The sequence below is a fragment of the Rhinoderma darwinii genome, chromosome 5 (genome assembly GCF_050947455.1).
Source record: "Rhinoderma darwinii isolate aRhiDar2 chromosome 5, aRhiDar2.hap1, whole genome shotgun sequence".
NCBI classification, from domain to species: domain Eukaryota; kingdom Metazoa; phylum Chordata; class Amphibia; order Anura; family Rhinodermatidae; genus Rhinoderma; species Rhinoderma darwinii.
The window spans coordinates 271392297-271416836 of NC_134691.1; the positions used below are offsets into that span (position 1 = coordinate 271392297).

The 24540-nt window shown below is 42.5% G+C and overlaps 1 protein-coding gene and 1 long non-coding RNA gene across 2 annotated transcripts in view; both read left to right on the top strand.

Moving 5' to 3' along the window:
• The window catches only part of LOC142652910 (uncharacterized), an 854242-nt gene that overhangs the window by 135681 nt on the left and 694021 nt on the right, over positions 1-24540 (top strand). The gene's annotated exons all lie outside the window — the stretch shown is intronic.
• Positions 853-24540, top strand: part of SNRK (SNF related kinase) — a 54945-nt gene continuing 31257 nt past the window's right edge. Inside the window, exons 1-2 of the mRNA XM_075827146.1 lie at positions 853-1192; positions 23546-24237. Of these exons, the coding sequence (XP_075683261.1) occupies positions 23649-24237 (589 nt within the window). The 5' untranslated portion in view covers positions 853-1192; positions 23546-23648. The remainder of the gene's footprint in view (positions 1193-23545; positions 24238-24540) is intronic.

Genomic DNA, 24540 nt, shown 5'->3' on the forward strand with positions numbered 1-24540 from the left:
TTTCCGGCAGATTTCGGTTTTTCCGACGGAATAAATAGCGCAGTCGACTCCGCTAGTGATTCCGTCGTTAAAACGTAAACCTGCCGGAATGGTGACGAACGGAAATCATTAGCGATGTTTCCGTCACTATTGATATCAATGGTGACTGAAACTGAGGTTTCCGTTCGTCACCATTCCGGCAGGTTTCCGTTTTAACGACGGAATCACTAGCGGAGTCGACTGCGCTATTGATTCCGTCGGAAAAACCGAAATCAGCCAGAATGGTGATGAACGGAAACCATTTCACTTTCCGTTGCGGGATTCACCCGACAGAAACCTCAGACGGAACCCCGGAACGGAAAGCCAACGCAGATGTGAACAGGCCCTTACTGTGCAGTATACGTTTTAGTTTTTATTTCTTTACTGGATACCTCTGCATAGAATAGTGATGCCAACTACGCTATTCCATACAGAAAAAGAGGTATGTAGACGCAAAAGGGAACTATTTTGGATACGTCTGCTCACTGCGGCCTATTTTCCTTTATTAATCCACTCTCTAAACTGCAGGTGCTTGCCTTGAAGATGGGGCATTATCTGTGCCAGACTGAAAGACATTGCTTGTTTTTACTACAGCTATTGTCATTATTATAACCACAACAATGATATATAATGCGCCAGTCCCTGCAGTTCAGGTTCTGACAATTTCTGCACATTGTTTTAATAAAGCTGTAGAGAAACAAAAAAAAAAAAAAAAAAGCAGCTCCACGGCCGCTGAAGACACAATCGGTTCATTATAGGCTACTTCACAGACACGCCCACATCCTTGGTTTGCGACGCTCGGTTTTTGTCTGTCACGCCCACTTGGAAGGACGTCAGAGAAGGGAGGGGCTGCGGTCGAGTGCGGCTGCGCTCCTGCATCTCTCTTCTTAGCCTGCAGTCGATCATAATAATAGCAGCAGCGGCAGCTCCATAATGTTGGTGTGCGGAGCCAGCGCCGCCGCTAGTTGTGCTTACCGCAGAGCAATGGGGAAGATGCATCAACAACAACACTAGTGGCAGGAAAGCGGGCCAGGAGTAAAACTCGTTACCGTAATCTATCTTATACCACCGCCAACCGGAGGACGTGCCCTGCTCCATCTACTCCTGCGCCTCACCCGACTGTCACGGCAGTCCCCTGACCGGCCCGGCTTTCCTTCTCATCTGGCCCATGGATGTAAGTGTGCTGCAGCCTTCCTCTCCGCACCCACTGAGCCCAGGCAGACAACGGCCGCAGTACCCCCTCCTTCCTGTGCTGTCCATTCACTGTGTGCTGCTGCTAGGGGTGACAGCACTGCTTATGTGTTCCCAGTGTGTGTATAAACTTGTGTGAGGGGCATCTCCATTCATATAATGCAGTCTACATCCATTCACAGCCGCTATGGTAATGTAACCTGGAGCTGTATTGTATAGAAATGATGCGCACTATGACAATGCTGTGAATGTGCTATCCCTCATCAATCACACATATGCCATGTGTACTGGGGGGTATTGCCACCTGGATCCGGGCATGGTTGTCTAGTTACCTCCTTATACTACTGTGCTGCCATAAAAATACCTGGAATAGCTGGTGAATGCGCTGTCACTGCTGTGCACATATCTGCATGGCCAGGGGCATGGCATAGGTGTGGTGATCAGATCACAGACTTTACCCTTGCACTGCCTCCACAATTCACGGCTCTGTGGCATTGCTTGGCTGCTGTCTTGCTTGGGGCAATCATTCTTTCCCCTGATTGTACATTTCAATGGGGAGAGATGCAGAGCTGATGCAAGATCTCTTACTGTGTCAATACATAACTGCTATGTGCTTAGTGCTGTGTAGGTGCTTTGCTTTTACTAATAGATGATGCCCTTTGTTCACCTATATGTTGCACGTATAGATCACGTTAAGCTGCCATTTATTCTTTAGGCTGAGAGATTATGGGTGATCCCATCTGGCACATGCAGAATAAATACATTGAGGAGTAGCTGGCTCTTGTTAACTAGTGATGGGTCTGGGACTGGTTTTCACATATATTGGGATATAGGTGCCAAATTCATGGTTTTAATGCACTTTATTATACATGTATTATTATTATTCCTGTTGTACGTGTGGATATGTTAGATTCTGAGTGTCTGGCTTTCTATGATGTATACTGTATGGTAGGATTTCTATTCTGCAGGCAGGCCTAGCTTGTGTGTTCTCTGATTTCCTCCATAGAAACCACATTGGTTTGAAGATCCGTAGATGAAGATCTGATGTCCTGTCACTTGGTGAACTCTCAGACTGGGGGCTTTTCATTGTGTTGCAGAACAGGCAGCGATTTGCTGCTGAATAATTGAATGTTACAGGAAAACTTTGTTTCCTGCTATTGTAATATTGTAGACCTCTGTAAATGGGCTGAGGTTCCCTAGATTGGGAAAGTTGGTCTTTATTTGTTTTTTTCAAGTAATATTAGTCAATGCTTTTTTTTTTTTTTTTATATGCCAAGAATGTGTTTTATACTAGTTCATTGGGATGTAGCTTAATATAAAATAGGCTCTATTCATTGGATGCTCTAACCCTATAGTATATGTTGGGTTAATATTCGGTCATTCGTTTAGGGGGGGGGGGGGGAGTACAGCTGGAGGGGTTAAACCAATGTTTCATGACATATGCGCATTCATAGGTCTGTGTGTGTGTGTGTGTGTGTGTGTATATATATATATATATATATATACACATACGGGACACGTATACCTGACAATCCTAGTTTCCAACATCCGGAATCGATGGCCACAAGTTTACATAATCTAAACATGTTCATTTACTTCAGCAACGTTTGTATAATGCTGTTGAATATGCAACATGTCGCATGTGTCTTATCTCTAACTTCTCCAATGTTGATGGCAACACCCCCCACTAGAAACCTTTACATGGAATGACAAAGTATTGTGACACCCCCCCCCCCCCCCCCCATGCATGTGAGTCAGGGGTCCCTATAGTGTCTATAAGAAATAACATTTCCTCAGTCCTAAATGTACTGTTACTATTTTGCCATATTTTTGTAATCTGTGAAACGCTCCACGGGGCTCTGTATAAAATCATCATAGTCGCGCGGAGGTTCAGTATGAGCCCATAGAAGGGTGCAGAGTTACAGATCTGTAATCTGGTGGTGGGCATGAAATCTTACCGGGATGTGGTTATGGTGCCCAGTTTAGACAGTGTTGCTCACAAAGATGGCCGTGCATGGGAAGATGTCCAGTGACATATTATCCCATACTTTGTTGTTGAAGCAGTGGTCTGCCCCTTTTTCTATTCGAAGAGGGAAGGATCAGCATCACTTGTATAAGGATTTTTAGCTTGTTGATAGCAAGCACTTTCCGCAGTCACTTGATCCCCCAAATAGGGCCCAATTGTAGTATTTGGGTTAAAAACTGACCTGCGTATGGCTACCTTGAAAAGAATTCATGTTCATTATTACTTTCTAATATCGCTTTCTCGCTTCTAAAAAATAAATATATATATATATATATATATATATATATATATATATATATATATAATGACCGTAGATATTAGCAGTGGAAAATCTCAGGAGCCAGATGACCAATTCGCCAAAAAATCTGCTGACTCCTATCTTTTGAGTTTTTTTTTTTAACCTGGCTCCTAAAACCTCCAGGGATTTGTTAACCCCTGTCATACAGTGTTGGCTGATGAGATTGTACCAGAAAGTTATGTCATTGTCATAGACATAAGAATGTGATCTGTAAAGACAAGCCCAGGAAGCTGGATGTCGCCCTTCATCAGTCTGTGGTGCCTTCCATGGCTTCTAATCTCCCCAGACAGAGCCATACCGCGAATAGTCGCATTGGATGTCCGGATAATTATTCGTTAGAAATGCTACTTGTGGAGACGTTGCTGCAGGGTAGAACACCACTATTTAACCAATGCCATGCTGACTTCCTCTGCTTCATTCTATCTAGTGTTCACTCGTATGACATTACGACTCCCAGCATTCGGTCCATGTGACTTTACCTGTCCTACAGCTCATTGAAAACCAATTAAAAGCAGGGGTTTTGGTGACGGAAACACATGACCTGGTTCATGTAGAAAAGATCTGCTTAGACCTTTGGTTTAACAGCACCAGATAAAGGCCTAAAAAGAATAAGCTTCACTTTGAGATTAAAGGGGTTTTCCCACTTGGGGACTTTTTTTTCCCAAAACTCCCGCAACCTTAATGGCTACTGTATAGTCCCCCGGTTTCCACTGCTTGCTCCTTCCTCTTTTCTGATCTCCACGGCTCCGATATCTTTTTTTTTTCTTTTCTTTCTCTTCTCCTGGCAGAGCCTCAAATGGGGAGTCCGAAAGAGTGCTTCATGGGACTTCCGCTCTAATGTGAAAAACTGCATTACCATTGGACTGCCTGTGATCCTCTGTATCTGCTCTATAGTCTTTCAGATTGAAATCCGTGGCAACAGGAGACTTACTATCCGTTTTCAATGTGGTAAAAGTGCGTTCTGTTTTACTGGAATGTACATTGGCATCCTCTCAATAAAAATCTTACCAATATTGGTAATGATTATTCAAAAATATGTAATCTGAGGATTAAATATAGCTAAAATTCTTACTAACCAAATCTCCCGATTCAGTCTTATCGCGCTGGTACGGCGCGTGCCCAGGAAAGCATCTGAGGACTGTACTGCGCATGATGCACTGCACTTTCAGGACTGAGCGAGCGTGTGTGTGTGTGTGTGTGTGTGTGTGTGTGTGTGTATATATATCTCTATCTCCGAAACGCATGCTCGTCCTGTAAAATAGGAACTACAGCAGGACGTAACCAGTGACAACTCTTTCCAAACAATTGTAGGATTTTGGGAGCTTATGGGAAAGTTTTATTATAACTGATGCAATTTGTATAATTAAATGACATCTATTAATTTTTTTAAGTGCTACGTATTAAGACATAGTCTTTATTATGGGACTTCCCCTTTCAGACCTGTAAATCTAGATCTTCTAGTAAGGAAGGAGTAATAAAAATATTTGCAGCTTTATTAATCCTAAAATAAACATTCTATATTTCAGTATACGTTAATCCAGGTTCCTTATGTTATGGGATTGTATAACAAGGGATTTACACAGCCTTCCCCCTTGTGCTGCCTGGTGGGACGATATCTGCATGCAGTTTGCAAATGCCAAATGGGCAAATTGTAAAGACACTTGCGCAACTTCTCAGACCTAGGACCGCTGGAAACAGGGGTAAGCTGTCCGGAAAAGGTCGTCTTTACAAACCACATGGCATTCTTCACAGGTTCCCAGTGTTTTCCAACCAGGCAGAACCCTAGTGCTCATTGGATCCTGACCAGAACGTAGCAGCGAGAACGGTCACTTTTATAGTAGGGGAAGGCGAGCTGATTTTTTAACTTCTCAAAGCTGCTTTGTGCTGGGGCAGGCAAAAAATAGGAAATGCCTTTTTTTTATTTTATTTTGTGGTAAGAAGGTACAAAGCTTTTAGCAGTTCCCCCATGATAAAAAAAAGATTGTAATCACTGCAGTATACAGAGTTGGTTTGTTCTCCACCAAACTTGTGAAACTTTTTTCCGAGGCTTCGTGGATATAGCAGTTCTCAAAAATGTCATGCATGAGAAGCTGGGCAGGTCCTCCCTTTATTTGTACCCGTGGATATAAACGATGCTCCTGGACCTCCCCTCAGTACAACGTACTAGAAGTTCATTCACCAGCTTTCTGGGAGAGCATTGGTATATTATTTTTGCCCATGTGATGTGCCAGGGTTCATATGATGGAGTTCACCTACTGGTGGTCGTACTCCAAGCTGTGAATACGTCTGTAATGCGGCATGTGATGGAACGTGCCAAGAGAAACACCTCGGTACAAGTCTGTGCGTGCCGGATGTATTAGGCCATGTTCACATGTTGTGGCTGCTGTCAGGATTTAGTATAAGGAGACCTTCATCTTCTTACTTTTCCGTTTTATTTTGGGTTCTCTTCCTGATGGCTAACACAAAATATGTTAACTTTTTTTTATTTTTTTTATTTAAATCGGAGAAAGTTCCTAAACTGTTATCTACGCTCAGTCTGCTGCTTCAGGTCTTGGGGAAATTCCATATTATATTGCAGTTTTGTGCTGGAAACGGGTACCGGATTATCAGACTTCCTGATGCCAAATTAAAGGAATTTCACTGTATTGCTTGGCTACTCCACACTTTACGTAAGGTTAGCGCTAGATATATTTTGCGAATTGTGTTGAAATGTAAAGTTCGTTTGCCGTAAGACAAGTAAAATGTGTGTGAATATATAGGAGCTCAGATGGGTGTAAATCAGATGGTACAGTAGCATTAAACACTCAATGGTAATTTGCAAATTATATGGGGGGTAAATGTCACAATGAAAGCCCCATCCAGTAAAGCCTGCCACACTCAATGGTATTTAGCTGGATACATGGCTTGAGCTACATTCAGTAATCCCATCAAATGGGTTTATTATTTCTTAAACTTTCAGTGTGTCTTGGGGAACAAGTCTCTGCTTAGTAGTAGGGGACTAACCCATGCACAACCGAATAGAAACAAAAACCTAATTTATGTATGTTAAATAAAACACCACTGGCATGGCCACTGCACGACCACCGGAAGTAACACGTGATGGAAAATGCGAAAACTGTTACAATAATGAATATATATATATCTGATTCTAAACCCTAACCAATTTGAAAAAAAAATAGGAAAGGAAATGTGTAGTATCAAAAAAATAAATAAAGAGGACCGCACCACCAGGAATGTCAAATGTGCATTCCAATGATTAAACACATAAGTTAGAGCAAACTACTTTTGGGATGAATTGCGTGAGTCTCCGTACACCGTACCCGCGGTCATTGAATCTAAATCAAGGTCTGCGGGCAATAAAAAACTCCTGTATTTCAATACGAAATCAGAGGTGGAAACCACTCACAGCATGCCGCCTTCTCTTTACATGAGCCGCCCGGGGGGGAAAAAAAATTTGGGCCGTTTTTTGGGCACTAATTCCGACGCGGTTCTTGTGTGAACTGAACCAAAATATCTGCAAATTGGTAAGAAACCATTCACCATTTTGTGAATAATGTATTTTACCTCACTTGGCCAGGTGATTTTTTTTTATTTTTTTAACTTTTTTTTTTTTATTTTTTAAAAGAAGCCGTTTGTAGAAAATATTCTAGAACTGCTTATATGAAAAATCACATCCTAGAACCACATGTAAAATGCAAATAAAACTCCAGGGAAGTCATTGTACAGTTTAAAAAAAAAAGTAGTCCAAACTAGAGCCCAGTGTATGGGGTCCTTGTTACTGTTTTCCTATTTATTGCATAGGGTTTTACATTTTATTCCAGATCCCGTCGTTGCCCAGCCAAGCGTACCATCTATTTTTGTTGCCCGAGACTCCCTAGACAAAAGTTACTTGTGTAAGAGCAAGAAGGAGCTGGCACGGAGACTCCGACCAGGGTCCCTAAATAACAATGGCTTTTATAGGCCTGCGTGAGACACCAATTCAGATCCCAGGGTCCGTTCCTTGAGACCTTGGACAAGGGACTTTTGTCTCCGTACGTCCATGTCAGCCAACAATAATACATTACAAGCTTGAATGGGCAGGAAACTGTCCCTGCGTAATTCTGTGTACACTGCTGCCAGCGCAGTTAACCAATGACTTACTCCCCATAAACCATGCACTTTGCCAAATTTTTTTAGATGATCTTTTTGTAATGTTGCATTAAATATGCGAATATCCTATATGGTATGTGTCATCAAATCTGAAATTCTGTGATATATATATATAATATTTTTTTATATAAAAAGCTATCTACCATTGTCAAACCTGACACGTAAAATTTTTCGGTTGTTTTACCTTTTGTGAGTTCTCTGCCCATGTTGTGAAATAGTCTATAAGGTTTGATCTAATTGTTCCACTAATCATTCCCAGTGGCTCGTAATTCCCCCAAGCAAAGCGGTCCTGCTATTTTTATTGTCAGAAATTTCCACTCGGCCACCTGTATAAGGTGAGCCTAACCAACTGGGTATACACGGCACATTTGTGCAGGGCTTTTTTATATTCTAACATTTTCTCCCTGCAGAAGATGAAAACAGTAGCAGAATTGACTCCGTTTACTTGGACACTTTCAGGGCACCTTTAAAACAGATCGTTGCTGAGAAATGAAGCGGACAATTATGGTCCTGACCTCTTCGTTACAGCCACCGTCTCTAGCCGTTATTGAGCTACCATTTATTTACTGCAATGTAAGCAATAAGGCCCCATGCACATGAATGTATTTTTGCGGCCGCAAATCTGCGGGTAAATTTCTGCCCCATTCATTTCAATGGTCCCATGCACACGACCGTGGTTTCCACGGTCCGTGCATGGCCCAGGAGCCTGGACCGCAAAAAGAACGGACATGACTTATTATGGCCGTGTTTTGCGGTCTAGGCTCATAGAAAATAATGCCCGCAGAGATGTGCATGGTCTGCGGCTTGCGGGTGACGTTCCACTGCCGTCCGAGCCGCAAGTCCCGGCCGTGCACATGGCTACGGTCGTGTGAATGAGGCCTAATTGTAAATCCACTTTAAGTCTAAACCGGATTCTTGTTAACCCTTGCTGTTGTATCGACTTTTTCAAGATCAGTGGATGCAGCGGCCCTAAACAGACGCACCATCCTCTCAACCGCAGAGATCCGAGTCATAGACCACAAGATCAAAGTGGGTTTTGGTGTACATAGGAGTAAACAAAGAGGGGGTCCCTATATATCAGTGTATGTTCCCAGGTCCAACAAAATGACCCCAGGGCTGTCACCGTATTACCTATAGTGGCATACTTGATGTACAAAATTGCCCGTATTTAGTCATGTACCGGCTAAGGGACTAGTATATAACTGTACATTATAGTATAATAATACTTTAAAAAGTAGTAATTGATAGAGTAAGCATAATTTGAAAGATTAATTAGTGTGTGTATATGAATGAATGAATGTGTATCTATCGCTCTATCTACACACGCACACTAAAGGGCTGTGTGCATATTTGGGGGATCTGCTTTTTTTCTGCCTTTGCTACATGGTAAGACAAGCCATTAAAGGTTTATTTATACGACGTATCGGGGACTCTCGCTCTGGTGGACCCATGTCTATGTAATACTACATTTCCCATGCAGGGCTGGCTGCAGCCCCCCCCCCCCTCCCTCTGCCGATAATAGCTGATTGTTGCGGGTTTCAGTAGCTAGACCTGCGGTGATCAGCAGATTGACAGATGGCCTTCAATTCAAAGAGGGGTTGTCAGAAGAGATGACATTATTTGTATATCGATGTAAAAAAATGAAGTATGAATGTAAGGATGCCAATGGTTCATACAGAATAAATTCTTCTGGTCCTTTGATTCCTTGAAGGGGTTAATATTGTGTGCATTGAAAGGAGAAGTTTTGTGTCAGGGTATGTGCACACACACTAATTACGTCCGTAATTGACGGACGTATTTCGGCCGCAAGTACCGGACCGAACACAGTGCAGGGAGCCGGGCTCCTAGCATCATAGTTATGTACGACGCTAGGAGTCCCTGCCTCGCTGCAGGACCACTGTCACGTACTGAAAACATGATTACAGTACGGGACAGTTGTCCTGCAGCGAGGCAGGGACTCCTAGCATCGTACATAAGTATGATGCTAGGAGCCCGGCTCCCTGCACTGTGTTCGGTCCGGGACTTGCGGCCGAAATACGTCCGTCAATTACGGACGTAAATAGTGTGTGTGCACATACCCTTAGGTGACGTGACCCACAACTTTTATATTGGTTATCCCCACAGCTCTGATTTTTGGAGTAAAGTTAGATCTGGTCCTTCCACTATAGATGCCCGGCACAAATCGTAAGAAATGGAAAATCTGAGTCATGTTCCCGGTCGTCACCATGACACGGAAGTAATGAATAATATTGCCTTGTATTCCCTATATATGTTAACCTGGCATTGAATGGTGGTCAAACAAAAATATTGCAGACGTCTATTGCTATGAAATTACACTTTAGCTGCTGTAATAAAGTGGTTTCTATAACTATGTGCGATGTAGATTTTCTTTAATTTATTAATGACTTTCTGCTGTGGAATATTATATCTCATGGCCACTTACAAGTAGTAACATTTCTATGAACATGTCTGTTGTATTGAATTAAAGGGGTATTTCCATAATCATTTATCACCCTATACACAGGATAGATGATAAATATCTGATCGATGGGGGGTTTGATCTCTGGAACTCCCACCGATCACGGGAACGGGCTAAACTTGCCGTTCCTGTGAGCCCCATAGGAACGAGAATGCGTGCTACTGCTCCGTTCCTATGAGGCTCCCAGGATCGCCAAGGTAAGCCTGTTCTCATGATCGATGGGGGTTCCAGCAGTTGGACCCCCACTGATCAGATATTTATCACCTACCCTGTGAACAGGTGATAAATATTGATTATGGGAATACCCCTTTAAAGATTGCAGACAAAACATAACATTTCCAAAGGGTTTGCAATTTTGACTTCCCTCTTCACCTTCGATCACAAAATTTTACTTAAAAAAACCAAAAACATAAGGCGATAGGGAGTGGGGGGGGGGGGCATACCCCTCTGTTCTAGTGCAGTTCTGCTCTTTAAAGGGTTATACCCAACTCAGACATTTTATTTCATATCCACCTTTAGGACCCGCTCTTATGTGGATTTATCCAGGCGCAGAGAGAATGGAGGGGTGGCCACCCAGGGTGTGGGTTGTTCTCGACATAGGTGCAGGTCCGTCCTCTATCAGATATTTATGGCATATCCTGTGGGAATACTCCTTTTTTAAGCTAGGCTTTTTGCAATATGTTTTTGTTTTTTTCCCTGCAAAGATGTGTTCACATTAGTTGTTTTCTGTTCCGTTGGGTTTACATGATCGTTGACAGCAAGAAAACCGTCCACTGTAGAGCTGTTCTTGTTTAAATAAAAATGAAAGCCCACAGACCCATTATAAGTTGTTGGGATATGTTTTAAAACATGTACGGAGCTACATACATTTGGCATCCGATGGAGCATGCCACAATTTTGTATTTTTTTTAAATTATTTTTTAATTTTTTTCTGCTGGCGTCAAATAGAGAAAATTCCTTATGCCTCTGTGTGTAATTGGAGCCATTACAATAGAGGCCTCATGCACTGGAATGAATTAGGAGGTTTGATTGTGATCATGTGTTCCACTGTCTCATTGTCCGTCAGTTTGGTGAGACTATAGATAGAAGCAAAGCAAAACCGACCGCAAATCAAATGTCTATATGTCGGTCTACGACCATCGGAAAGAAACGGCGTTGCCGATATCCCGGGTGGGAGCATCAAAGTCGCGCAACAGATAGTTTTCTTTTCAATAATGCAATGTTTAGATTGTACATTTTCATGAATACAAAGTTTCAGATTTAAAGGCTACGGACACCTTTTGCGGGCATTTTTAGTTACATTTTTTTTAATAAATAGATTTTTAGTGTTTTAGTATAAGTTTGTGTTTAGTCTTTATTAAAAAATGGTTTTACTTTTGGAGATACAGCTGTTCTGTATTCTCTGTACACAACCGCTTTTATCTCTCGTTTTACACTGAATCAGTCAGTCCCACGGTCGTGACTTGTTCAGTGTCGGTGGATCCTGCGTGTCAGACACCCCTTTCTCAACAGGTCCCCCGAATCTTTGCAAGCAATTGTTTTTTTAATAATTATTATTGATGAGGACTTGGTTTGCCTGTCTACTATTGCAGGCAAAACATTGGGAAGATTCTTGTTCAGAGATTGGTCTAAGGCTGGGTTCATACCCGCGTTCGGCTTTTCGTTTCTCTGCTTCGTGAAAGGAGAGAACAATCGAAATACCAGAACTTCAGCGCCGGTTTCATTGCACGACGGACACCGCTGGCGGCCGACGGGTGTCCTGCATCATGGGGTGACCATCACAGATGAGAATAAGGCCTAATCTGAGCGCTGCAAGAAGGTGTGAGGACAACTAGAACACACACAGGCTTATATATTCTAATATAAAAAAAATTCTTCTATATTACGATATGGGAAAGAACAGGATTTAAGACTTGTGTTATGTTCAGGATTAGTGTTTTTTTTTACATATATTCAATATAAATTGTATGGGGATGGCGTTTGTACAACACTGCAGCGTGTGTTGTTGCTATGAAAATAACAGCAAATTCAGAGAAAACGTATAGCTTATTTCCGTATCATTAGTATGGTGACACCTGTGTTTTTAGGACTGATGTATTGATGGTTATGTGATGTACGTCTCCTTGAATTCTGTTTATAGCTTTGTCTGGCGTGTTTCCATGGGTACACTTTTAATTTAGGTTTGGCTTGAGGGCATTTTCTTACTACTTCTTCTCATGTTCAAGCTGACTCTAGATATAGATCTGTCCATTAAGTGATCCCTAATTCCCAACTTTGTGGAAATGGATTTTTCTTCTTCCTTATAGAAAATGGCCGCCTGTTCTTTGTGAAGGGTAAATTACTTCAGTGGCCTGTTGATCTGAGCGGCTTAAAGCCACTCTAATCCAATTTAAGGTCGGGTTTACTTGCTGAGTCGCGAGCTATATATGGGTCAAGCTGTAAATGTGTGTGACCCATTACTCCTAGATGCAGGTTATTCGTATTATTATAACGCGTCAGTTATTATTAACGCTGCGTATCATAGCAGTCTATATTATCCAGAGCACAGATTGTCGTTTATTTGCAGAAATCTATTCTCCTATTTTGAATCCAAAATGCAACGTTCGTAACCGTCTAGAAATGTCTAATCTCGAGCGCAGGAACGTCCCAGAAGTAGGTCCGCTTCTTCGAATACACAATAAAACATAGTGACTTGTGCTGAAAATCCAGATAGGACGTCACCATTCATCAGCGGAAGCTAGGAGTTGATGGAGGACAATGGTGCCGTCTTTCATTTATCTGGACTCTCTAGACTATCTGGGACGGCTCTACTCCTCCGTATGTTTTATTGCGTATTCTTAAATCTTATTTGACTTGTTCTGTCTGGTGATTTTCTGTCCTCTTGGTTTTTACCTCAGGGCATTGCTTCTAAATGTGATGACTCTTCATAAACAAGTGGTAATTATGGCCCGAAGATAATAAATGATGGATCTGATTTGGCTTTTCTGCAACGTTAATGTAGGTGTGGTGCCTGAAGGCTTTTAATGCATGTGTTTTCTGATAATGTTTTTTTTTTCTTGGCAGAACAATCAGATGCATGTGTTTAAAAACAAAACAATTAGGCCTCATGCCATGTGCACGGCCGTGTCACCTGCGAGCCGCCCGAAAATCGCGGTCCGTGTCCATTATTTGCTATATGCCCGTTCTTTCTGCGGTCCAGGCTCCTGGGCCATTCACGAACCGTGGAAACCACGGTCGTGTGCATGGCCCCATAGAAATGAATGGGACCGCAATTCTCCCGTGGATTTTCGGGGGAATTGCGGCCGCAAAAGCACGTTCGTGTGCATGGGGCCTTAGGAGATTTTTTTTTTAATTTAAGACTGGTGTTTCAGATGCCAGTCTTAATCTGAAGCGCGCTGGAGTAAGATGCAATTAATTTATTAAAGATCTGGGACCTGCACCTATATCGAGAATGGGGGTCACCTGACTCCCGTTCCGCCTGGTGCTGCGGATTACAGGCGGGGGCTAGTGACTCTGTGCAATGGGAGTTACGGAAAAAGCCCAGCAAAAGCCGAATATCCCTTTTTAAGAGTCGCACGCCTCTTGATAAATTTGGTGCATCTCTGGCTGTCCATACGCCAAAAAGTAAAATCTGTCTCCGCTGTGGGCATAAGTTATAGTAAATTTGCTGTGTCGTGGAAGGCTGGCCCCCATCAGGCAAGTGCCACCAACTTTCTTGACAAGTTACTAGAGCGGCGGAAACTCCCCTGAAGTGACAATTTTTGTGACGTTTAGGCCATTTACATTATTTCGTCCCTTTTAAGTTCCCCATTTGTATTTCTGTTCCGTATGAAATAATAATTCGGCTTCTCCCTTAATACTCTGGGGCACCGTGTATGTTCATAAAAGTCACAGGTAGTTGACTGTTAATTTTTTTTCTACGAAACTCTGCACTTGCTCCTTTAAGAAAGTGTTACTTTGGATGAGGGATCGTACCTCCTATTTCCATAAGAAACCATTATCCTGCACTCCCAAGTTTATTTGTTTTCCCTGTGTATGTGATCCAGCTGTTTTATTTCTGTTTACTTGCTGGGATGAAGGCACGCCGATGTTTATGAACAAGCTTTTGGCGCTGTTCTGCCGGAAGTCTCATAGCCGGTATTATTTGTATTCTTGCAAAATGTTAGGAAGTTCCAGTTTCAAATACTCTGCCTTGTTAGGGCTCGTCCACACGTAGCGGAATTGCTGCATATTTTCCGTCCGAAATTGCAGACCGAAAATACGCAGCAGAATACAGTAGCAACCAAGTGGGTGAGATGTAATAAATCTCATCCACACGCTGCGTAAAATTTCCGAGAAGGAACGAACCTGCGGTGCGTATTTTTGTTACTGCAGCATATTTATTCCTTCTGCGGAAAGTGGCCAGAATTGCTGCGTTTTTCAGAGGAGATGTCACTATCTCCCAGCAGTGAAAAAACGACGCAAAATCCGCACCATTTTCTGCAGTAAAAAACGCAGAAAATGGTGTGGTTTTTCCAAAGCAGGATGTCTGTTATTTGTAACGGAATTGCTGCAGAAATTTTCTGCAGCAATTCCGTTACGTGTGGACAAGCACTTATGGTTCTACCCTATATGGACAAAAGTATTGGGACATCTACACATTACACCTACAGGAGCTTTTATAACCTCCCATTCTAAATACATAGGTATTAATATGGACTTGGTCAGTTCTTTGCTGCTAAAACAGCTTCCACTTTTCTGGGAAGACTTTTTCTACAAGACATTAGTGTGTTTTTGGTATTTTTTTTGGTATTTTTTGCCCATTCACCCTGAAGATCATTTGTGAGGTCAGACACTGGTGTTGGATAAAAGGGCTTGGCTCAATATCTACGTTCTAGTTCATCCCAAAGTTGTTCGATGGGGTTGAGGTCTGTTCTCTGTGCGAGCCAGTCAAGTTCTTCCACACCAAGCTCACCCAACCATGCCTGTATGGACCTTGCCTTTTGTCCTGGGGAACAATCATTCTGAAGCAGAAAAGGGCCTTTGCAAAACTGTTTCTACAAAGTTAAAAGCATACACTTGTCCAAAATATCTTGCTGAAGCATTAATATTTCCCTTCACTGAAACAAAGGGGCCTAGACAAACCCCTGAAAAACAACCATCACATTATCCCTTCTCCACCAAACTTTACAGTTGGCATAATGCAGTCAGTCAGTTCTCCTGGCATTCGCCAAAGCCAGACTCATCCATTAGACTGCCAGATAGAGAAGCGTTATTAGTCACTCCACAGAACACATTTCTACTGCTCCAGAGTCCACTGGCAGCGTGCTTTACACCCCTCCATCAGACGCTTGGCATTGTGCTTGGTGATGTAAGACTTTCATGCAACTGCTCGGCCATGGAAACCCATGCCATGAAGCTCACGGTGCACGGTTTTTGTGTGGATATTAACGTCAGAAGACGTTTGGAACTGTGAAGTTATTGAGTCAGCCGAGCGTTTGACTTTTATTCACTCTGCGAATCCACTCTCTAACTTTGTGGTCTTAGCTGTTGTTCCTAAATGCTTCCATTTGGCAATAATACCACTCGCAGTTCCTCGTGGAACATCTAGGAAGGAAGGAATTTGACGAACTGACTTGTTGCAATGGTGGTATTCTATTACCGTACCACTCTGGAATCCTGTGAGCTCTTTAGAACAATCCTTGTGTGCGTGAGGCCTCCATATGTGTTACACTTTTAATTTTGCTTGGAGCTTTCCTTCTTTCCTTAATCTAAAATACTGTATGGAGAGGATGAAAACTGTCCATGTCTGACCATGGTTCCATTCAGAAATAAGCAGAGATTGTACATTGTGTGAGCTTGTGGTTCTCCGTTCCAGTCACCATCGCATGACTTGACCATGTTGAACTTGACTTTAATTTCCTGAAGGAACACAGGATGACCTCACTGTACAGATACCTGAACGAATGATCCTTTGTGGATGCTCCTGTAATTTGTTCCTAATGGCCGAATCTCCGGTATATATCTTGGGTCTGATCATGCAGAATTCCACCAGAAACATCATGTGAATAAAAAGTTGACCCCGTGTATGTTCCTGATCTGACTAAACCTATAAGGAATGTGCCTATACATGGCTATCCTGTTAATGGCCAATATTAGAAAATGTGATGTTGTATTGGTCTCGGCAGAGTAGAACAATGTTCTGCGTTCTCCCTTCTACTTGTGTTGTCCTGTAAAGATCAATTACGTCAGTGTAGAGCTCAGAATGGACTGGTTTTGTACCCGACCTCATGCTAGCTGCATATTGTCCTCTCTGTAGACTCCTCATTGAGCACCAATGAATGACCAATTCTCATGCGTTTGTTGACTCTCCCTACACAGTAATCCGATACAGTTGCCACCTGTCTGAGGTTCATCATGTTCTTTGTAGCAGTTTGTTAAATATTAAAAACTGATGATTTGGCCTTTGGGCATTTTCATTCCAATTTCTTTTCTAAAAAGCAAATGCCAACTAGTACTTTGCATCTGCAATATTTGTACTCTATTGATCTCATTACTCGTTATTGGTTTAAAGGTGAACGTTTGTATGATTTCATATCAATATATGGGGATTCCTTATTATTATTTATTTTTTTTGAAGCGTGGACATACCGTAAACTTTATTATTATTATTATTTTGTTTTAATCAATAGTTTATTAACAGAATTCACAAATAATCAGTGGCTCATTTAGCTTGACGCTCAGCGTCCAGCTCCAGACGCAGCTTTTATGCTGCTTGTATTCCATTTGCATTAAGTTTCACCTTCTGTACAATGGGAATGTTATGGGTCAGTGACCAGAAAGTCTGGGGTTAATAGCCATGGTATGTCACATTAAACTGTTCTATATCCCTCATTGCCAAATACAGGCTCTTGGCCTCAGGCTAATTGAATATTGACAGCCATGGTATGTGTCACAACAATTAGGAGTTTACAGAGAGCCAGGGTTACATTTGTGAGTTTGCCCTTGCTGTAAGGCAGTGCCGGACAGATCCCAGGATCCGGATAGCTCTTACCACCTAGAGATTACAAGGCAACTAATAAAAATAATCCTAATTCCTACGACTGCTTTAATGCATACAATAATAGATATAGTAAAGGGTTATTCCCAGAACCAACAATTATCACCTATCTACAGGATAGGGGATAATTGTCTAAACTCTGGGGGCCCCAACACTGGGACCTGCAGCAATTGCAAGAACGGGGGTCAGTCCCATATACATTGAATGGAGAGTCGGGGCACATGCTCGACCGCCGCACCGTTCAAGTTCAGGACCCGCATTCTCGCGAACGATGGGGCACCCTACGATTAGACAATTAACACCTATCCTGTGGATAGGTGTTGCTTCTGGTACAACCTCTTTTACTTGACCGTTAGAAAAGATTATAAGTGACCTTTTTATTTGCAACAAAGTTCTGGAATTGGAAATAGCACTGTGATCGTGCTGTTGAACTTTCTTTAAGAATCAAATAGACCATTCCAAACCCTGTTGGACATTTTAGTGGCCCAGCAATAACCAAAAAGCTAGGCGTCCGGAGAATGTTTCTAGGAACCTTGTCTACCTGGATCCTGGGATGTGTCTAGTGTTGGTACATGTCTATTTTTCTTTTTGAGAAAAATTAAAAGGCGAAAGTTTCGGGACTTGGGGCATTGCACTGCCAACTGTCCAGGCTCTGTACTGTCACGATCTAGGGGTTTGTAGACCCACTAGGCCACTCCACCATAGCTGAGAGGCAGCTGGCCAAGTCAGTCTATGCTAAGTCTATATAAAAGTTCGTAGCACAAGGGTACCTGAGATGGTCCAGACAGTTGAAGAGGCTCTGGTACGGATGGGGCGTGGCGGATGATACCAGGAGTGGCAGATGACACCAGACGTGGAGTATAACAGCAGACGTGGCACGACTCTAACACTAGACCGGCTCAGGAACAAAACACAGCACAGGATACAGGAAGCAGGGCACGGGAACACTGGGAGCAGGGTAACACGAAGGGACCGTTTGTAATACCAACATGGGAAAACTCCAACGCTCAGGCAAGGAGTGGTAGGGAGGAGCCCTTTTTAGAGTCCAGGGTGTTCTGGGGATAGGTTAGGGAAACTTTAGAGTAAACTGTAGGAACTCAGTGCGGAAAACAATCACTGTAAAGCGGCATGTGATAGAGCATGTCACAATCTTGTGGATTCTCACAGGTACAGTATAGGTACAAAGAAGTTCATAGGTGCCATATTACAGATCTGCAATACGGCTGTGTGCATGAGGCCTTAAGGCGAAGCTCCAGCTGTCAATGATGAAAAGAGACCCCCCCCCCCAGGCAGAAATGACATCCGTTGCCACCATCCCCAATGCAAACTCTTCCCCAGGCAAAATGTGTTTGTGGTCCCTTCTTAAAGAGGCTCTGTCACCAGATTTTTGGCCAAGTTATGACCATTTTTATATTTATGCAAATGAGGCTTTCTAAAGTACAACTGGGTGTGTATTGTGTGTGTACATCTGGGCGTGTTTACTTCTTTTACTAGCTGGGCGTTGTGAATGGGAGTGTATGATGCTGACGAATCAGCATCATCCACTTATATTCACAACGCCCAGCTTCTGGCAGTGCACAGACACAGCGCGTTCTCGAGAGATCACGCTGTGACGTCACTCACTTCCTGCCCCAGGTCCTGCATCGTGTCGGACGAGCGAGGACACATAGGCACCAGAAGCTACATTTGATTCTGCAGCAGCATCGGCGTTTGCAGGTAAGTCGATGTAGCTACTTACCTGCAAACGCTGATGCTGCTGCAGAATCAACTGTAGCCTCTGGTGCCGATGTGTCCTCGCTCGTCCGACACGATGCAGGACCTGGGGCAGGAAGTGAGTGACGTCACAGCGTGATCTCTCGAACACGCTGTGTCTGTGCACTGCCAGAAGCTGGGTGTTAACGAACAGAAGTGGATGATGCTGATTCGTCAGCATCATACACTCCCATTCACAACGCCCAGCTAGTAAAAGAAGTAAAAACGCCCAGATGTAAACACACAATACATGCCCAGTTGTACTTTTACTTTAAACACGCCCAGTTGTACTTTAGAAAGCCTCATTTGCATAAATATAAAAATGGTCATAACGTGGCCAAAAATGCTCGTTTTTTAAAAAAAAACAAAACGTTACTCTTCTCTACATTGCAGCGCCGATCTGCTGCAATAGGAGATGGGGTTTGCAAAATCTGGTGACAGAGCCTCTTTAACCAACTTACCACACTTTCTTTCTCCAAGTCTCCATTTTTCATATGTTGGAGTATTATTGTGGTCGCTCTTCGAGTCTCCCTGGTATTCAGGGTTAATTGCAGATGACGGTTTCGAAACTGGCTGAATGTCAAACACAGAGTACTATAGATAAAATACATCCTTCCTGCGGACTGTTTTGTTTATGCCTGAGAGTCAGCTCCTTGGTTACAGTTCTCTCCGTTAATGCCTTTTTTTTTTTTTTTTTTTTATAAGGCCTAAAACAAAACTCTAAAATGAGTTCTTGAAGGGGTTTACCATTTCTTCATCCCGATGCAGCAGCTCCGCATTTTACTTTAATTCTCACTTGCTTGGCCATTGCTAGTAATATTTTTTTCATTTTATAGAGATCCTTGGTCCCTATGTGACGCGTTTGTTTGTTTTTGACAACTTCTTTTCAGATCTTTGATAAGCTGATTATGGGGAAGGATAGACCGCCGAGGCAATTTTTTTTATTTTTTTTTTGTCATTTTGGTGTCTTAAATTATAGAATGTCTCATGCTTTGAGCACGATATCCTCTTTTTGGCTTTACACTTCTTTTGATTACTTTTTAGAATGGGAAATATGTTTTTATGTGATATTCCTGCATGTTGTCGGTAGATCGCTATACAGGATTTGCATCGCAATAGAACGCTGTCCAATGTGTACAACAATCAGCACTGTTTTAACAAGACTAATGTCAGGGCAGGCTGAAGAAGCTGCCAATAGAAAAAGATCTTGTTCCTGTTTTTATTTTTCCAGGGGGTCCTCTGAAAAGTGACAGCACTGAGACCCCCCCACCCCACCAATCGCTAGAACGAAGCAGCTGAAGCACTCATGTGAGCGCTCAGCCGCTTCGTGTCTGTTCGACTTTTTCCGGAAAGCGGATGTATCGGAGTATGCGCTCATAGACTTTCTATTGAGTCCGTACACCAATACATTTATTTCCGGAAAAAGCCGAACAGACACGCAGCGGCTGAGCGCTCACACGATCGCTTTAGATGCTTCGTTCTAGCGATTGGTGGGGGTCTCAGTGCTCAGACACCCACCAATCCAAACTTCTGACACGTCACTATGACATGTCAGTTTGCAAACATTTAGCTACACTTTAAAGCCTCATGCACATAGCGGGACACAGTGCTTGCCATTCTGCGTGCCGCAATATGGTGCCTCTGTTTCCCTATGAAATGAAATATATGTAGGCACCGTATAGGATCACAGATTTCTATAGCTTCTGTATTACGGATCTTTAAAACACTCATCCGTGATACGGCTGTTTGCATGAGGCCTTAATCTATTTTGGTGAACGGAGGTTTTCTCATATTATCCTCTTGCTATATTTGTCTTTTGTGTATTTTATGTGCACTGTTGCGTTTTCAGAACACCTAAATATATACATAACTGCTTCCTGCAAGTATTCACTGTCCACCCACTCTCAGCCCAGCATTGTACAGATGCGGTGACTCTAGAAGAATGAAGTGAATGTAAAAATAGCTGTTAAACAGGATGATACAAATTCTTAAGGCAATTGCTTTTCTTTGTCAGCAGTCTGCAAACATTCCCCCATTGGTTTACAGCTAGTAAAAGTTTATTTAACCCTTACAGTTCTGTGACCACTCTTGTGGTTTCGTTGGTTGTTTGCTAACTATGAAGCCTCCTTGGTGCAAATTTTCTTTCTCTTATCACAATGTAAGAGTACATATGTTAAGACCTAGTGTTTGTGTCCGCTCGCTTGTGACTTTTTCTGAAAATGGATATCGCGATATAGAATAGACTATACTTCCTACTTTAGATTTTTCTTTCTTTACTCCATATGAAGATTGACTGCAGCTTTATCCTTCTCTTAAAGTGAACCTAATTTAAAATTGCTCACTTTAGATGTGGGAGTGATCGGATAATTTTGCAGAGGTGGGTGTAGTAATTCTGGGCACAACTGATTCACTGTGTAATGCCCAGTGCAGAACTTGAAGGGGGCGGTGCATGAGTCCGGGACTCTCTCTTTAGTGTTTTTCATACCGCTCAACTTTCAAGTATCACAAAGAAGACAACCTTTTTGGGTTTTTTTAAGCCACGCCTCTAATACCATTAAATACCCGCCTCTACACACCGTTCAGCCCACACAGTATCATTCTCCCATAGTGCCTCCCACACAGTATAACACCAAATAGCTGCCTCCACACCATATAATGTCCCCATAGCCGCCACCATACAGTATACTGCCCCATAGATGCACCCATACAGTATAATGCCCACAGATTCTCCCATGTGGTATAATGCCCAAACACGGCTATGTGACTGTCCATATACGAACAGTGACATCAGTGGCTACTCCTTGAGCGGAATCCCCGTTGCCAACTCTGGCCGAGGATGTCCCTCCAAGGGGAGCCTTTGACATCAATGTCTATATATGGACCGTTACCTCAGGGGTTCCCTCTAGGAACTGAATCCCAGGCCAGATCATCAACAACGGGGATTCCGCTTAAGGAGTAGCCAATGACGTCACTGTCCATCACAGTAACGTCAAGGGCTTCCCCCGAGCACAGAGTTTAAAGTAGCGCTGTTCCTGGGGAGTCCTCAGTGAGCGGAGGAGCTCCCCTCTGCTCCTCCACTCTGAACTAATTCTGAAGCAGGGAGCTGATCGTTCCCTGCTTCACAATTGGGCTCAACTGTATCTGCGTCCTGAGGAAGCAGATACAATTTACAGCGGGACACAACTGGGAATCCAGGACTGTCCCGCTGAATACGGGAAGGTTGGGAGGTATAGTGTTCTTTAATCCCTATGTCATGCAATGCCCTATCATGCCCTGCACCAGTCATAACAATTTTTTCTTGTAATACTCTTTTACATTGCATGCTGTCTTTCTCATGTGCTGGTTAGTGCTTGTCCACACGTTGCAGAATTGCGTGTTTTTTTTCCATCAGTAACTTCACAAAGAAGCCTTAAAGAGAACCTTTCACCTGCCCGTACATGTGCAGCTTGTAATGGGCAGGGCTTCACAAACATTGTCTCACTCGGGAGGGAACACCGCGCATGCCGCCGTAATACTGTCTGTAGCTGATTGGACAGTTTCAGAGTGAAGTCATCACGCGCCCTTGCCATTTAGTTAGATAGAAACTCCCCATTGACAGTTCAGGGGCTTATTTACATATCGGGCGCCAAATATAACGGCATCGGCACCGATATGTAAATAACGGAGGAAGATAGGAAAATAGTTTCAACTGAGACAGTGTTTGTGAAGCCCTGCCTATTACATGTTTCACATGTATGGGCAGGTGAAAGGTTCTCTTTAAGTAAAATGTCAACATGAATAATACTTCGATTAATTTTGTTTTTCAAATCCGTATACTGGTGCTTATCTTTCAAGTGTCTTGGAATTTAAATATTTCTGGACTATTAGACTATGCTCGATTTTAATATAAGCATTCTAATGTAGGCATATGTGTATAATAGATAGAAGCGTGTGTTGTTATCCCCTCACGTTTTGTCTCTCTCGTTGTATATATTTGACATTACATAAAACGGTAGACATGTGCATAATGCAGATACTACTTGTGTTCCTGAATAACATTCCCAAGTATATATGGCAATTGTCGTTAATGATTACTTGCCCTTGTTCAGGGAATAGAGAACATCAATACATCATTTGAGCAGAGCCGGAATTAGAAGAGCTGACTATTTGGGGAGAACAGACCGGCATTGATATGAATAAAAACTCTCCCTTTGTCTGCCGGGCTTTGCACTGATTGTACCTTTCTTTATAGCGGCCCAAGGCATCACATTTTTATTGATTTATTAACAGAAATACAACCCATCTTTTTATCTATTATGTGGGTTTATTATTTTAATCTATTTAATGCTAGAACTTTCTTTTTTTTGTAACTTTTTTTTTTTTAATCTTTTTTTTTTTTTTTTGTATGTGGATTAGGGAATTATATTGACTTTTTGTACACTATGTTGGAATATTAGTAATATTTCTTATCAAGTATATAATGGTCATAATGTAAAATTGCAAAAATATATGCGCTTTTATGAGAAGCTGTCCGATGCTTATTGAAAGGGAATAGTAGCTGAACCTATGAAGACTGATAATAAAAATCTAACTTGTTGCATTTTTGCTTTCCAGATGTGCTTGGCGGTAGTGAAAATGCATTCCTTGCTAGCTTCAGATATTCTGTTATGAGACGAAACCCGTAGCCAGTTGTAAGGAATCTGTTACCTGGTGCATTATGGCTGGTTTCAAAAGAGGATATGATGGGAAGATTGCGGGACTTTACGACCTGGATAAGACCTTGGGAAGAGGACATTTTGCCGTCGTCAAGCTTGCACGCCATGTCTTCACTGGTGAAAAAGTAGCAGTAAAAGTAATTGACAAGACCAAATTAGACTCTTTAGCTACTGGGCATCTTTTCCAAGAAGTCCGATGTATGAAACTGGTACAACACCCCAACATAGTCCGCCTGTATGAAGTGATTGACACGCAGACCAAATTGTATCTCATTTTGGAACTTGGAGATGGAGGCGATATGTATGATTACATAATGAAACACGAGGAAGGTCTCAGTGAGGATCTGGCCAAGAAATACTTTGCTCAGATAGTTCATGCAATATCTTACTGCCATAAGTTGCACGTGGTGCACAGGGACCTAAAACCGGAGAATGTCGTGTTCTTTGAAAAACAAGGACTTGTGAAACTGACGGATTTTGGCTTTAGTAACAAGTTCCAGCCTGGGAAAAAGCTGACGACAAGCTGCGGCTCGCTGGCTTATTCTGCTCCTGAGATATTGCTCGGGGATGAATATGATGCTCCTGCAGTAGGTATGTGGTGGTCTTCTCTAGAAGATGGATTTGGTATTTTAATCATAAAATTCTTAAAACTGGATGTTCTTAAGTACATATTTAGCACTGTTAACCGTTACTTTTTATCTTTTGCTTCATAGGCTATGTTGACGCAGAGTTTTTTTTTACGCGGAAACCGCGCCAAAAAACTAGTCAAAAACGGCCAGAAAATGCCTCCCGTTTTGAATGGGAGGTGCGGTCGGTTTTCTCCCGCGAAAGAAGCAACATGCCCTATCTTCGGGCATTTCCACCTCTGACCTCCCATTGACTTCATATTTCGCT